The sequence below is a fragment of the Castor canadensis genome, chromosome 11 (assembly GCF_047511655.1).
Source record: "Castor canadensis chromosome 11, mCasCan1.hap1v2, whole genome shotgun sequence".
Classification (NCBI taxonomy): domain Eukaryota; kingdom Metazoa; phylum Chordata; class Mammalia; order Rodentia; family Castoridae; genus Castor; species Castor canadensis.
Genome location: NC_133396.1, coordinates 13,500,491 through 13,515,361, shown reverse-complemented (window position 1 = coordinate 13,515,361; position 14,871 = coordinate 13,500,491). Strand labels below are relative to the sequence as shown.

Below are 14,871 nucleotides of genomic sequence, written 5' to 3'. Positions count from 1 at the left end.
GGGCAGAACTCTTTCCTCATGAAAATCCAGCATCCCAGAAATGATGCTGGGTATAGCTATGTAGGTGATTAGCAGGATGAATCATAACACATTTCAATCCATTTGATTACAGAGCAAGAAATGTTGTCATTACAGTGTATAAAATGAGAAGCCATCTCTGTCTCATTTTAGACATGGAACAGATAAAAAAATTCGTTTGGTTTTATGGGATAGTGTTGAAATGGAAAATACTTTTGACGACACTTTCTGGGAAGTCATCCAATGATGAGTACTCACGTGCTGTTTGATAGCAGCTGCATCAGCCACTGTCCAAGTCTGCTTTTTCTTGAATAGCTGGTCAATGGCAAGGATTTCATCTGAATAGCCTGAAGAAGGATTGATGGGCTTTATATTTGCTGCCTGTATGCACATTTGAAAAAAGAAGGTTAGTAATACATCTTAGTTTGAGTTATACAACAAAGACATAATAACCAGAGCTATATTTTATTATGAGAGGGTTTATGAATGGCGTTATAAGATTGTTGTTAAACCATTTGTCATTTGTGGGAGAGCACCAGCATGGTGGCATGTGTGAATGTCATATATAAATTTGCAAGGCCTTGGGTTCAATCCTGGCACCAAAAAAAAAAAAAAAATCAAGAATTTCAAGGCATGTGAAGGTGCCCTCCGCAGAGTCCAGCCTCTATTACTCCCAAACTTCTCACAGAAACCAGTGTCTGTGTTCCCTGTTCCTGAGCTGTTGAACAAGGCAGGAAGAAATCACATAAATGTATTGCTCAGTTTCTTTGAAAAGGTGTATGATCTAATCTTACCCAGGCCTTCATTACTGATTCACATTCCTTCCTTCACTGTTAATGCTCTTACTGCGCTTATCATGGCTGCTGGAAAGCCAGGCCTTCCAACTCTCTCAGCTGTTGATCTTGTCTCTGTAAAGCTATCCTACAGGAATTCTCTTAACTCATCTTCTACCTTATGAATTCTCCATTCTTTAACCTATTTTTTCCTCCTGTGTTTTTTTTTTCTAATTTCCAAAGCTAAAATCTTCCCCTGTAGGCTTTATTTAGCTCCTTACTTTAATCCTTCACTTTTCCCTTCTCTAGGACTACCTTCATGGCATACGTCCATACAGTCACAGGGCCTTCCATTTAAGAGGGCCGGGCATTTGGTTTAATATTTTGCTGTTGGTATCTTGAAATTCTTTCTTTTTTCTTTTAGACAGAGTATCACTGTGTAGCCTGGGCTGGCCTTGAACTTAACTATATAGCCCAGGCTAATCTCAAATTAGCTAGGTAGCCCCTTGGAACTCTTGATCCTTCTGGGATTATAGTGTGTTCATGCTCAGCTTGTCTTGAAATTGTGTTTTTTTTTTCAGTACTGGGGTTTGAATTCAGGGCCTCACACTTGCTAGGCAGGTGCTTTACCACTTGAGCCACTCTGCCAGTGCTTTTATGTATTGTTGTTTTTCGAGATAGGGTCTTACAAACTATTTGCCCAGGCTCACTTTGAACTGTGATCCTCCTGATCTCTGCCTCCCAAGTAGCTAGGATTACAGGCATGAGCCACTGGTGCCCAGCATCTTGAAATTCTTGATTTATTTTCCCTTTTGGTGCTAGGGATTGAACCCAGGGCTTCATGTATGATAAGCATGTGCTCTACCACTGGACCCCTAGATTTCTTTTTTTTGAGGTGCTGAGGGTAGAACTCATGGCTTTCACTTGAATCACACACTCAAGTCCTTTTGCATTTTTAGTTTTTCAGTTAGGATCTTGTGCCTTTGTTTGGGCTGGCCTTAGACCAAGATCCTTGTATTCTGCCTCCTGAGTAGCTGGGTTTATAGACAAGTACCACCATGCCCAGCTCCTCTTGATTATTTTTGAAGAAGGGGCCTACATTTTTTTTTTCTACCTACAATTTCATTTTGCAGTGGGCCCTGCAAATTATGTAGCCAGTCCTGCCTCCTCTCTTACATTCAATTTTTGTTTCTTTTAAATAGTGCTTTTCATCTTTGACTGCATGTTGGCACTTCTGACTAATGGGATAGAGTTGAGTTCTGAGCATTTTTTTTTGGCAGTACTGGGGGTTGAACTTAGAGACTAGTGCTTGCTAGGCAAGTATTCTACCACTTGTCTGTCCTATGTTGTTGGAATTACAGATGTGTGCCACCATACCTAGCTTATTTGCTGAGATTGGGGGGGGGTCTCCCTAACTTTTTGCCCTGGCTGGTCTTGAACTGTGATCCTCCTGATCTTCACCTCCCGAGTAGCTGGGATTATAGGTATGAGCCACTGTACTTGGCCCCTGAGCACAAGTTTTAAAAAGTTCTCTCTCTATTGCACAACTAAGATTAAGAACCATGTCCTTCCTCCTGTCTAAAAATGTGCTCAAGCATCTCAAGTTGTGAAGCAACTTTTTCTAGATCCTGATTCTACATCAAGCTGTAGCTCTACTGTCTTCCTTAGCAGGTAAATTTCATGTGAGTGGAGTTGATTTATTTATTTTTGTCTGCTTTATCAGTTTCTGGAGATGCATGATAAAATTTCCCACTTATTATGGATTTGCCTATTCATTTAGCACTTTCTTCCTCCTCCTTTGTGGTGCTGGGGATTGAACACCAGGACTTCATGCATGCTAAGAACATGCTTTACACTGAGCTACTTCCTCAACCCTGTTCATTTCCAAGTAATCTCTTCCCTCTCTTTTTTTTGGTGGGTGTGGGGGATGTCTTACTGTGTTGCCCAGGCTGATCTTGAACCCCTGGGCTCAAGCAATTCTCCTGTCTCAGCTTCTGGAGTAGCTGGGGCCACAGGTGTGGGCCACTGGGTCCAGCTCTCTGGTTGCTTTTACGTTTTCTTTATGTTCTTTAGCTTCCCTACAATGTTTCAAGTTGGGTTTACTTTTGTGCATTTTGCTCCAGAATGTTTCTTCAACCTAAGAATCCATGTCTTTCATCAGTTTAGATGATGATCAATCTGCAGAATTCTCAGCCATTGTCTATGTCCATTGTGCTCCTCCTCCACTCTATTCCACATTGATCTTTTCTATTCCACACTGATCTCTTTTCCTTTTGTGTTGGACTTACTCCTGCTACCAGCCATGTTTATTACCCTTTCCTTTAGTTTTTCTTTTCTTTTTGGTGGCACTGGAATTTGAACTCAGGGCCTTATACTTGCTAGGCAGGCACTTTATCATTGGAGGCACTCCACCAGCCCTTCCTTTTGTTTTTCTATGTACTTCATTCTCAGTCCTGACTTTCAGATCACTATCTTCTTACTGTGTATAATCTGCTAATACATTTTTGAAAACATTTCAATACTGTATGTTTCATCTCTAGAAGTTCCATTTGGCTCTTTCAAATCAGCTCTTTTCCCTCATTGTATGTTTTTATCCCCCTTTATGGTCTCTATTCCTTTATATATTTTTAAAAGGTTATTTATTTGTATATATATGACTTCCCAAGGTTGCTATGTTCTGAAACCAGATTTCAGGGTAATTTCTGAGCTTGGAGATTTCATCGAATGTGGAAATTATGAATTTAGATTTCATATCCATGTATTTTATACCTCAAGTTTAAAATTTCTCACAGAATATTTTTTTCTCCATTCAGAGCTTTGAACATGTCCATCTTGGGCCTGTGCACTGAGAGGGAAGCCCTCCCAGATTCTGGTTTTTGTAGTGGTCTCAATGCTAGTTCCTTACCTCTCAGGGTTCACACCTTCTTACCCTAGCCATTAGGGCCAAGATTTATGTGCTCTATCTGTGTCTCCTCTCTGGCCACTTCCAGGATCATTTTAAAAATTACTGTTCTGGCTTTAAGTTCTCTCTTGTTTTCTGAAACATAGGGATTTTTGAATGTCATTTTATTTCATTTATTTTTTTTCTTTTTTGGCAGTACTGGAATTTGAACTCGGCCTCATGCTTGCTAGGCAGCACTTACTTTATCACTTGAACCTTTTCATTTTTGTTACATTTTGAATAGGGTCTTGAACTGCATTCCCCCTATTTATGCTTCCTGTGTAGCATCCACCCAGTTTAAATTGGTTGAGATGGAGGTCTCATTACCTTTTTGCCTGGGCTGGCATTGAGCTGCAATCTTCCAATCTCTATTTCTCAAGTGACTAGAATTACAGGCATGTGCCTGGCCTTCTTTCACTATTTTTATGTGGTCACAGGGAGTCTGTGTATGGGGTGGGTAATGGGGAAAGGGTAGATAGGTGGGGGAGTGTTTATGTAGCCCTGTTTCTTTCATCCTGAAACTTGACAGTACCATTTCTTGATTCTAATTAACAGTAATAAATATATAGAATATTTCACTAGATACAATATATATAAGATATTTCATTAAATATACTACATGGTATATTGCAGATTACAATGTGGTATATATTACATGTAATATACTATATATTTGTGCATGTATTATAAAATTACAAATATAGTACATATCTTAATAGATATTTATGACATTAATATACTATAATATTTATAACTGTATATATAATAGATGTGGGTATAGATGTAGACACATATTCTTGTATACAGATAGTATAATAAATATAAATATGTAACATGTAGATGTGATATGTAGTATATTAGTAATAAATGTTATGGAAAAATCAGGGAAGGGGACGGAATATTGGAGGTTATGTTTTTATTTAAATATATATCTAAAAATAATTTATTGAGATGAAAATTCATGTAACATAAAATTAACCTTTGAAGTGAACAATTCAGTGACATTAGTATATTGACAATGTACAATTATGATTTTAACAGGGCTGTTAAGGGGACCTCCTGAAGTGTTAGTTGGGAAAGACCTGAAAGAGGTGAGGGAGAGTGCTGCACAGATATGTGGGGAATGGCATTGGAGGGGAGGAACCAGCAAAACCAGAGCATGACATGGAAGTGTGAGTGTGTGCTGCGTCAGAGGAACAGCAGAGGCCTTGCAGGTGGAGTGGAGCGTGCTGGAGGCAAATCAGTGCAAGCTAAGATTGTTGGACAATGAAGGCAATGAAGTGTAGACCAGTGATGTCAACAGCACTGTCCCCAGTGATGGAAATATTCTATGTGCCATCTAACATGGTAGTCATCACTCACGTATGGGTACTGAGCAGTTGAAATGTGGCTAGTAGGACTGAGGAACTGGATTTGCAGCTTTATTTAATTTGAATTATTTAAACAACCACTAGTTGAGACTTATTGGAAGTCTCTGGGTTGTCATTATGTTATTATTATGTATTTATTTTGATGCAGAGTCTCACTATGTAGTCCAGGCTGACCTTGAACTTGAGATCCTCCTGCCTCAGCCTCCTGAGTGCTGGGATTATCCATATGCAACACCATGCTCAGCAGAGCTCTTGGGTTTAGATTAGGTAAGACCTTGTAAGTTATTATAGAGATTTTGGCTTTTCTTCTGAGCTCTGTAAAAAGCTACTGGAGGACTCTGAGCTGATTTTGTTTTGCAGAACTAGGGATTGAACTCAGACCCTCACACTTGCTAGGCACACCTGCAATCCTTTTGCTTTTAGTTTGTTTTAAAGGTAGAGTCTCATTCTAACTTTGTCTGGGCTGGCTTCTAACTTTGGGGTGGACTCAAACTGGGGTCCTCCTACATCTGCCTCTGAAGTAGCTGGGATTACCGATATGTACTAGCATGCCTGGCTTGTTTTTGAGATAAGATCTTGATAATTTTTGCCTGGGTTGGCCTTGAACTCATGATCCTTGTCTTTGCCTTTGGAGTGGATAGGATTAGGGAAGTACACCACCAAAGGTATGGTCTTAAGCTGATCTTAACACAGCCACTTTGGCTTCTATGTTGAAAATAGATTGAAAGGGACAAAAGTAGACGCAAGGGGACTATTTCTGCTAAGATTATTGGAGACAATAATAGAGGCATGGCTCAAATGGTTTAGAGCCTGCCCAGGATATGCAAAGCCCTGAGTTCAAATTCCAGTACTCACAGAAATTATTATTGGCAACAATACAGCATATAATATGCTATGACTAAAAAACTATTTGTATTATAGACCTTAAAATTTAGGATGTGGTGGCACATGCCTGTAATTCCAGCACTCAGGAGGCTGAGGCAGAAGAATTGCCAGTTTGAAACCAGCTTAGTTCCAGGCCTGCCTGGACTACATACTGAGATCCTGTCTCAAAAAAAACCAACAGGGCTGGGATGTAGCTCAGTGGTAGCGCACTTGCCTAGCCTGCATGAGGCCCTGGGTTCAATCTCAGTACCAAAAAAGAAAAAACAAAACAACAACAAAATAAAACAAAAACTCATGATGACACAGTATATAGGGACAAATAGTTAGAGGCAACAGAGCCTGAGGCAGGGTCAGAAGGTTCAGCTGGGACCTTAAGTGGGGTTCTAGTCAGGGGCAAGATGGTCCCTCCATCACAGCATTGCTCCATCAATGTGGACCTGGTCCTCCCACCCCATGCTGTCTTGAGTTGAGGGAGTCCAAGGTGCAGCTGCTGGTCCATGAGTTGATGAGACAGCAGTCCAGGTAAACTGAGGCAGTTTGTGTATTCTTACATTCTTCATCTCAACCCAGAAGCTAGGATTCATTTCCAGTAAATTTAATGAGTTGTTGAGATTAAGTGAAATATATACTTCTGGGCTTATGTTTAGGAACATGATTATGGAATCTGGTTTGAAATATAGTGAATAAAGATGTTTTTTAAATAAAAAGCATGTTATTAGTTCTGTTGAGTTGGTGCTTAAAAATCTAGATTTTTAAAATTGACTAATGGGATATAATATAAATCTCACCTGTGTTTTCCAGTCTCTTTTATGGAAAAAATAGTCCTCAAAGAAAGTCAGAGGCTCCTTTCTCTTTAGCATTTCTAACTTCTGTATGTCTTTGAATGGCTTTCCCATCACCACTCCATCCACATCAGGAAACAATGGGAAGATGGGTATTTTTGAGTATGGACTATCTGAAGAGAGATTGCATCCTAAAGATAAAAACAAAAATATTATCACAAACAATTTAAGAAGTTCCCACAAAAGACAGACATGATACAGGCATTGTAGTGCATGCTGGTAGTCCCAGCACTTGGCTAGCTGAGGCAGGAGGATCACAAATTTGAGGTCAGCCTGGGCTACACAGTGAGTTCCAGGTGTGTAAGACTGATGTGTAAGGCTCAGTGCTTCCCTTGCATGTGTGAGGCCCTGGGACTGATTCCCAATTCTGTCAAAAAAATAAACAAATGATGTGTTTTTCTCCTTGTCCATTCTTCTTTCAGTGACCTGTCCCCTCTTCTGTGCTCTCTTGCTTCTGCTCCTTACCCATCTGCACTCCACGCTTCTCCCAGAGGTCTGAGGACTCAGGTCAGGGTTACTTTGCTTTCAAGTGATGTCTATGTGGCATACAGTGGTTATTCAGAAGGGGCTCAGGCCCTGTGATTGACCTTTACTATTTACTTGTCACCAAGCCATACACAAATAACTCCTTTTTTTTTTTTTCCTTTCTGGTGGTTCTGGGGTTTGACTGCAGGGCCTTGAATTTGCTAGTCAAGTGCTCTACCACTTGAGTCACATTCTCAGCCTTTTTGTGCTTTAGTTATTTTTTGTGTAGGATCTTGTGTTTTTGCTGAGGCTGGCCTTGGACCACAGTTCTCCTACATCTCCCTAGTAGTTGGAATTACAGACATGAACCATGTCTGAGATGGGGTCTTGCTAACTATTTGCCCAGGCTGGCCTTGAACCTCAGTCCTCTGGATCTCTGCCTCCTGAGTAGCTGGGATTACAGGTATGAGCCACTATGCTAGCCCAAATAAACCCTCTAAAACAGAGGGAGGGAAAAAATGGGTCTTACTTTTGAGTTCTTCAAGAAATTTAAATAAATCCTTTTCTTTCATTATTGAAACCCGGGCAGCATTAGCAAAGGCAGCTGTGCTTGAGTTTGGAGGTGTACATATATCTGACTTAAATCTCCTTTTTCCATGGGGACTCCACAGTATTTCTGCAGTTGCATCTTGGAATTTTCTTCGGAAATAGCTTAAAAAGAAAAAGAAATAATTCAGAAATAGACAAAAAAAGTCAAATTGCAGTTATATATGCTGAATAAGTTTAAGTCTACTTTGTATACTAGTTCAACAGTATTTGAATGCCTATTCTTGTGACATTTGTAGAATAGCCACAGACCATTTGACCATGTTATGTTGTAGTCATTGGCCTTTGGTTTTCTTCTTTCTGAAGACCTCCTGGGCTTGTGTAGAAAAGTACTAAGATCTTTGAGAAATCCTTAAGGTGATACCATCTTGAATACAAACAATCATGCTTATACTGTGCTGCTTTGTGTTGGATTTAAAATGCAGCTTTTTTTTTAAATTAAAAGAAATTCTCAGGGCTTGGGGTATGGCTTATTGGTAGAACCATGGCATAGCATGTGTGAAGCCCTGGATTCAATTCCCAGAACCAAAAGAGGAGAGGGAGAGAGCAAACAAAAGAGAGGAAAGCAAAGGAGAGAGTAGCAAGAGAGAATATGTTGTTTAATTCCAATGAGTTCATAAATTTTTTTTTGTGGCACTGGGATTTGAACTCAGGGCCTTCACTTTTTTTTTTTTTTGGCAGCGATGTTAGACATGAGATTTCTAGATCAAATAACTATGATTTTATCCCTGGGGTTCTATAGTTTATCTATCCTTGGGTTCTATAACTTCTTTTTTTTAATTTCCTTTATTCATATGTGCATACAATGATTGGGTCATTACTCTCCCTTCTCCCCTCCCCCTCCCAGGGCCTTCACCTTGAGCCACTCCACTATCCCGTTTTTTTGGCGGTGAGTTGTTTTGGGATAGGATCTCAAAAACTACTTGCCCAGGCTGGCTTTGAACCACGATCCTACTGATCTCTGCCTCCTGATTAGCTAGGATTACAGGTGTGAGCACTGATGCTCAGTGAGTTTATATAATTTCTAAAGCTCCTCATTTTTTTTATTCATATGTGCATAATATGTTTGGGTCATTTCTCCCCCTTCACCCCCTCCTTTAACCCCCCACCCCCTATTCTGCCCCCCACCCCCTCATGACCTGGCAGAAACTATTTTGCCCTTATCTCTAATTTTGTTGAAGAGAGAGTATAAGCAGTAATAGGAAGGACCAAGGGTTTTTGCTAGTTGAGATAAGGATAGCTATACAAGGAATTGACTCTCATTGCTTTCCTGTGCATGTGTGTTACCTTCTAGGTTAATTCTTTTTGATCTAGCCTTTTCTGTAGTTCCTGGTCTCCTCCTCCTATTGGCCTCAGTTGCTTTAAAGTATCTGCTTTAGTTTCTCTGCATTGAGGGTAACAAATGCTATCTAGTTTTTTAGGTGTCTTACCTATCCTCATACCTCCCTTATGTGCTCTCGCTTTATCATGTGATCAAAGTCCAATCCCCTTGTTGTGTTTGCCCTTGATCTAATATCCACATAGGAGGGAGAACATACGATTTTTGGTCTTTTGGGCCAGGCTAACCTCACTCAGAATGATGTTCTCCAATTCCATCCATTTACCAGCGAATGATAACATTGCGTTCTTCTTCATGGCTGCATAGAATTCCATTGTGTATAAATACCACATTTTCTTTTTTTTTGTTTGTTTATTCTTTTCTTTTTTTTTTCTTTTATTATTCATATGTGCATACAAGGCTTGGGTCATTTCACCCCCCTGCCCCCACCCCCTCCCTTCCCACCCACTCCGCCCCTCCCTTTCCCCCCCACCCCCTCAATACCCAGCAGAAACTATTTTGCCCTTATTTCTAATTTTGTTGTAGAGAGAGTATAAGCAATAATAGGAAGGAACAAGGGTTTTTGCTGGTTGAGATAAGGATAGCTATACAGGGCATTGACTCACATTGATTTCCTGTGCGTGTGTGTTACCTTCTAGGTTAATTCTTTTTGATCTAACCTTTTCTCTAGTTCCTGGTCCCCTTTTCCTATTGGCCTCAGTTGCTTTTAAGGTATCTGCTTTAGTTTCTCTGAGTTAAAGGCAACAAATGCTAGCTAATTTTTTAGGTGTCTTACCTATCCTCACCTCTCCCTTGTGTGCTCTTGCTTTTGTCATGTGCTCAAAGTTCAATCCCCTTATTGTGTTTGCCCTTGATCTAATGTCCACATATGCGGGAGAACATAAGATTTTTGGTCTTTTGGGCCAGGCTAACCTCACTCAGAATGATGTTCTCCAATTCCATCCATTTACCAGCAAATGATAACATTTCATTCTTCTTCATGGCTGCATAAAATTCCATTGTGTATAGATACCACATTTTCTTGATCCATTCGTCAGTAGTGGGGCATCTTGGCTGTTTCCACAACTTAGCTATTGTGAATAGTGCTGCAATAAAAATGGGTGTGCAGGTGCCTCTGGAGTAACCTGTGTCACAGTCTTTTGGGTATATCCCCAAGAGTGGTATTGCTGGATCATATGGTAGATCAATGTTTAGTAAAGCTCCTCATATTGATTTCTAGCTTTATTTCATCATAGTCAGCAAAGATACATGATTTCATTTTGAATCTTTTTTTGCAGTACTGGGGTTTGAACTCAGGGACTACACCTTGAGGCACTCCACCAGTCCTTTCTTTTTGTGATGGGTTTTTTTGAGATAGGGTCTGGAGAACTGTTTGCTCAGGCTAGCTTCAAACCTTGATCCTCCTGATCTCTGCCTCCTGAATTGCTAGGATTACAGGTGTGAGCTACTGGCGCCTGGCTTTTTTTTTTTTTTTTTAATTTTTGAGACTTGTTTTGTGGCCTAGCATGGTCTATCCTGGAGAATATTCTGTGTACTGATGTGAAGAAAGTGTATGTACAGTACTATGGCTGTTGGAAGAAGGGTTCTATAAATGTGTTAGGTTCATTTAGTCTACAGTATAATTTAACTATGATGCCTCTTTGTTGATTTGTCTGGATGGCAGGGTGAAGTCCCCAGCATATTCTAATCAAGTATGTCTCTCCATATACATCTAATTGTGTTTGTGTTTATGTAATTGGGTATACAGTTTGGGTGCATATATGTTTACAATGGTTAGTTCCTATTTTTTCAAGTTTTTGACTTTACTTCTTTTTGCAGTGCTAAGGATGCAACACAGGACTCAGGACCTCATGCATGCTAGGGAAGTGCTCTGCCACTGAGCACTTCCTCAGCTATTACTTCCTCTTGTTAAACTGATTCTTTTTACTGTCATGTAATGACCTTGTCTCTTTTTATAGTTTTTGACTTTAAAGTCTGTTTTATCTAAGTATAGCTGCATTTTTGGTTTCCATTTGTGTGGTAGGTCTTTTTCCAACCCTTCACTTTCAGTCTATGTGTGTCTTTACTGTCTAATTTCTTATATGAAGAATATGGTTTGATCTAGTTTTTAAAAAACTCCATTCAGGCAGTTTATATCTTTTATAATTGGGCGTTTTTTGTTGTTGTTGTTTTTTTTTTTTTGGTGATGGTGCTGGGGTTTGAACTCAGGACTTCCTACTTGCGAGGCAGGTGTTTTACTACTTGAGCCACAGCTCTAGTCCTTAATTGTGCAATTTAATTCATTTGTATTCAAGGTTATTGTTAAGTAAAGAGATAACTTGTCATTCTGTTAATTTTTCTTGTTTTCTTGATATATTCTTTTTTTTCTTACTGTTATTCTTTATAGTTTGGTGGTTTTCTGTATTGCTAGTGTTTGATTCTCTCTTTTGTGTATCTGCTCTACTATTGAGATTGGTACTTTTGTGTGTTTTTATGATGATAGTTATCATCCTTTTGCTTCTAGTGTAAGACTCCCATAAGCATTTCTTGTAGGGTTGGTCTCTGGTGATTCCTTCCATCAGTTTTTGTCTGGGGAAGTTATTTCTTAAGGAAGCTTTGCTGACTGTAGTGTTCTTGGTTACTGATTATTTTCTTTCAGCATTTGGAATAAATCATTCTATTCTCTCATGGGCTATAAAATTTCTGTAGAGAAGTCTGCTGTTAATCTAATAGGCATTTCCTTATATGTAACTTAGCTGTTTTTAGAATCTTCTCTTTGTTTTATACTTTTGACAGTTTGACTCTAATATGCCTTGGGGAGGATCTCTTTTGGTTGAATCTATTAGAAGCCTTTTAAGCTTCTTAGATCTGGATGTCCACATAGTTCCCAAAGTTTGGAAAGTTTTCAGCAATTAATTTGTTGGAATTAGTTTTCTATGCTTTTGTCTTCTTCTTCTTCTGTGTGTTTTATTTTGTTTTTGGAGGCACTGGGGTTTGAACTCAGGACCTCATGCTTACTAGGTAGGTGCTCTTACCACTTCAACCACTCCACCAGCCGTCTTCTTCTTCTGGAAAGCAAAATTTTTCTTGCTTAATAATCCCACAAATCCTGAAGTTCTTTTCAATTTTTTTCCTTTTCCTTTTCTTTTGTAGTACTGGGGTTTAAACTCGGGCCTTGTGCTTGTGAGGCAGGTGCTTCACCACTTGGGCCATGCCTCAGCTCTTTTCTACTTCAGTTATTTTTCAGGTAGGGTCTTACATTTTTGCCTAAGGCCAGCTTTAGATCATGATTTTCCTACATCTGGTCTCCCATACAGCTGGGATCACAGGCACATGTCACCATGCTTGGCTTATAGATTGAAGTGGGATCTTGCTAATTTTTTGCTCAGGCTGGCCTTGAACTGCCATCCTCCCAATCTCCACTTTCTGAATAGCTGAGATTAAAGGTGTGAACAACTGTGCCCAACTTCAATTTTTTTCTTTTAAAAATATGACAAGATCATTGCAGAAGATCTGTCTTATAGTTCAGAAGTTCTTTCCCGCATCAATTTTGCTGAAGTACTCAACTGTATTTTTATTCCATTTATTGAGTTTTTTTGCACCGTGATTTCTGATTGGCTTTTTTTAACGACCTCTATCACTATTGAATTTCTCATTTATATCATGACTTATTTTCCTAATTTTGTTGAACTGCCTATCTATATTCTCTTATATCTTATTGAGTTTCCTTAAATTCATTCTTTGAATTCTTTGTCAGGCAATTCATTGATTTTCTTTTCTTTGAGGTCTATTGCTAGGGTGTTATTGTGTTCCTTTGGTGGTGTTATGTTACCTTATGTTTTTCAGGCTGCTTGTGTCCCTATGTTGGCATTTGTGGATCTGGCAGGGTACTTGACTCTACCAGTTTTACAGGGTGGCTTTGTAGTAAAAACGTTTCTGTTGGTGAGATGTCCTGTGGTGTCATTTGGATATTCTGTGTTGGCTTTGGTTTCGAGTGAGTGTTCTAGTGTAGTATACATCCATGTTCTTCAGCTATAATCCATGTTGGTGATGTCTAATTAAAGTGTCCTTTCTGGCTCCCCTTGGGTCTTAGGAATTACACAATAATGAGATGATCTGATAAATAACCACCTCATAAGATAACCAAATAAGTAACAATCATGATAACATTTTAATGAAGACAGCAATATCAACTAACATTTCCTGTATAATTACTAGGTGTGAAAGGGAAGTAGATAAGAGAATGGATTCTGGAATCAGACTGTGATAAAACCTAAGAAACAGTGACTCTTGGACAAGTTGTTTAACTGATCTATACTTCAGTTTTTTTCATTTGTAAAAGTAGAGTGATAGTATATACTCATTAGGGAGGTGAGGATTAAATTAGTTAATATGTCTGTTCTGTGCTTATTCTAATCATTTCCACATTATAATAGGTAACATTTGTTGAGCTCTTATAATGAGTTAAGCACCTCATGTATCATTGCCACAACTACCCTTTAAGGGAGGTATTATTATTATCTCCATTTTGTATATAAGGACACAGACCAAGAAGTTAAGCAAAGTACTAAATTTGAGCACTGACAGCAGGCATTTAATAAGTGACTTTGAACTGGAATTAAACGAAATGTAGAATTTTGTGCATCCTTTGTTCCCACTGATGGATGGACAGGATAATATAAAGGGACCATCTACTGAGAAGCATTAGAATATTTTTACTCTGTCGGTGGTATTCCGCATTTTTAGTCTAAGTGGGATACCAGAATGCTTTGAAGAAGTATGAACTGAAAAGATCAATAATGATTACATTTAATTTCTATAATGCAGTGACAAAAGCAGATTGAGGGTTTATTTTTAATAGTGTTTACTGGAATAAATTCATATACTTGCAGGTGTGAATGTTTCTTCATTCTTTAGTGTTCAGTCCAAAAACTGCCTTGGGAGGTCTGAACTTGCTGTACCTCATTACCTGTCAGAAGACCTGTTGGGTCCCTGGTGGCTTTAGTAGGTATGGAGTGTCTTGTATCCCACCCTGGATTTTTAAGCCCACTTGAAATCATCCCTGGAAGTCTTATTCTGCTGGGATTCTGTGGCCCGGGGTAGGTATGGCTGAAACTTTTTGCCTACAGTGAGACCTTGAGATAGTCTGAGGTCAGGCTTGCAATTTCAGAGTCAGGCAGGAATGTTGTAGCACATTGCCCAGATACTGTCGATGTTTTGGGCCAAACTCTGTGGAGTAAGAAGTTAGTGAAATATCTTCAGAAAGCTGCTTTTGTCTATTTTCTTGCCACTTACCTTACTATCTCCATTATAGTCTTTCTGGGGAGGGCTGAAGTCTCTACAAGCTTTGATAGGATTTCAAATAATAGGATCCCTGGGTTTCCAGCAAAATCTAAACAGGTTTTCTTTTCTGGAACTATAGAGGGAACAAGAGATAGATTTCAAAATGCCTTCTGAGCAAACCATCTATTGAAAAAGAAATAATAGTCTTTTTACTGAGTATTTATAATAATAATATAAAGTCAGTGACTAGAGATATAGTAAAACATTGAAAATCTGTTCAATTTGGTAGAAATGTCATTTTGATTATTGAGTAGACAGAATAATAACTGAATATAAAATACTTGTATTTTAATGACTAAGTAAATACAGT

General features: G+C 39.0%; 1 protein-coding gene across 40 annotated transcripts in view; it reads right to left on the bottom strand.

The window, feature by feature from the left end:
* The window catches only part of LOC109680818 (EF-hand calcium-binding domain-containing protein 3-like), a 108,879-nt gene that overhangs the window by 1,912 nt on the left and 92,096 nt on the right, over nucleotides 1-14,871 (bottom strand). For all 40 annotated transcript variants that reach the window (XM_074045321.1, XM_074045326.1, XM_074045317.1 and 37 more), the window contains 4 exons: nucleotides 14,514-14,634; nucleotides 7,824-8,005; nucleotides 6,776-6,960; nucleotides 277-399 (listed from right to left, as the gene is read on the bottom strand). In XM_074045321.1, coding sequence (XP_073901422.1) covers nucleotides 277-399; nucleotides 6,776-6,960; nucleotides 7,824-8,005; nucleotides 14,514-14,634 — 611 coding nt within the window. The remainder of the gene's footprint in view (nucleotides 1-276; nucleotides 400-6,775; nucleotides 6,961-7,823; nucleotides 8,006-14,513; nucleotides 14,635-14,871) is intronic.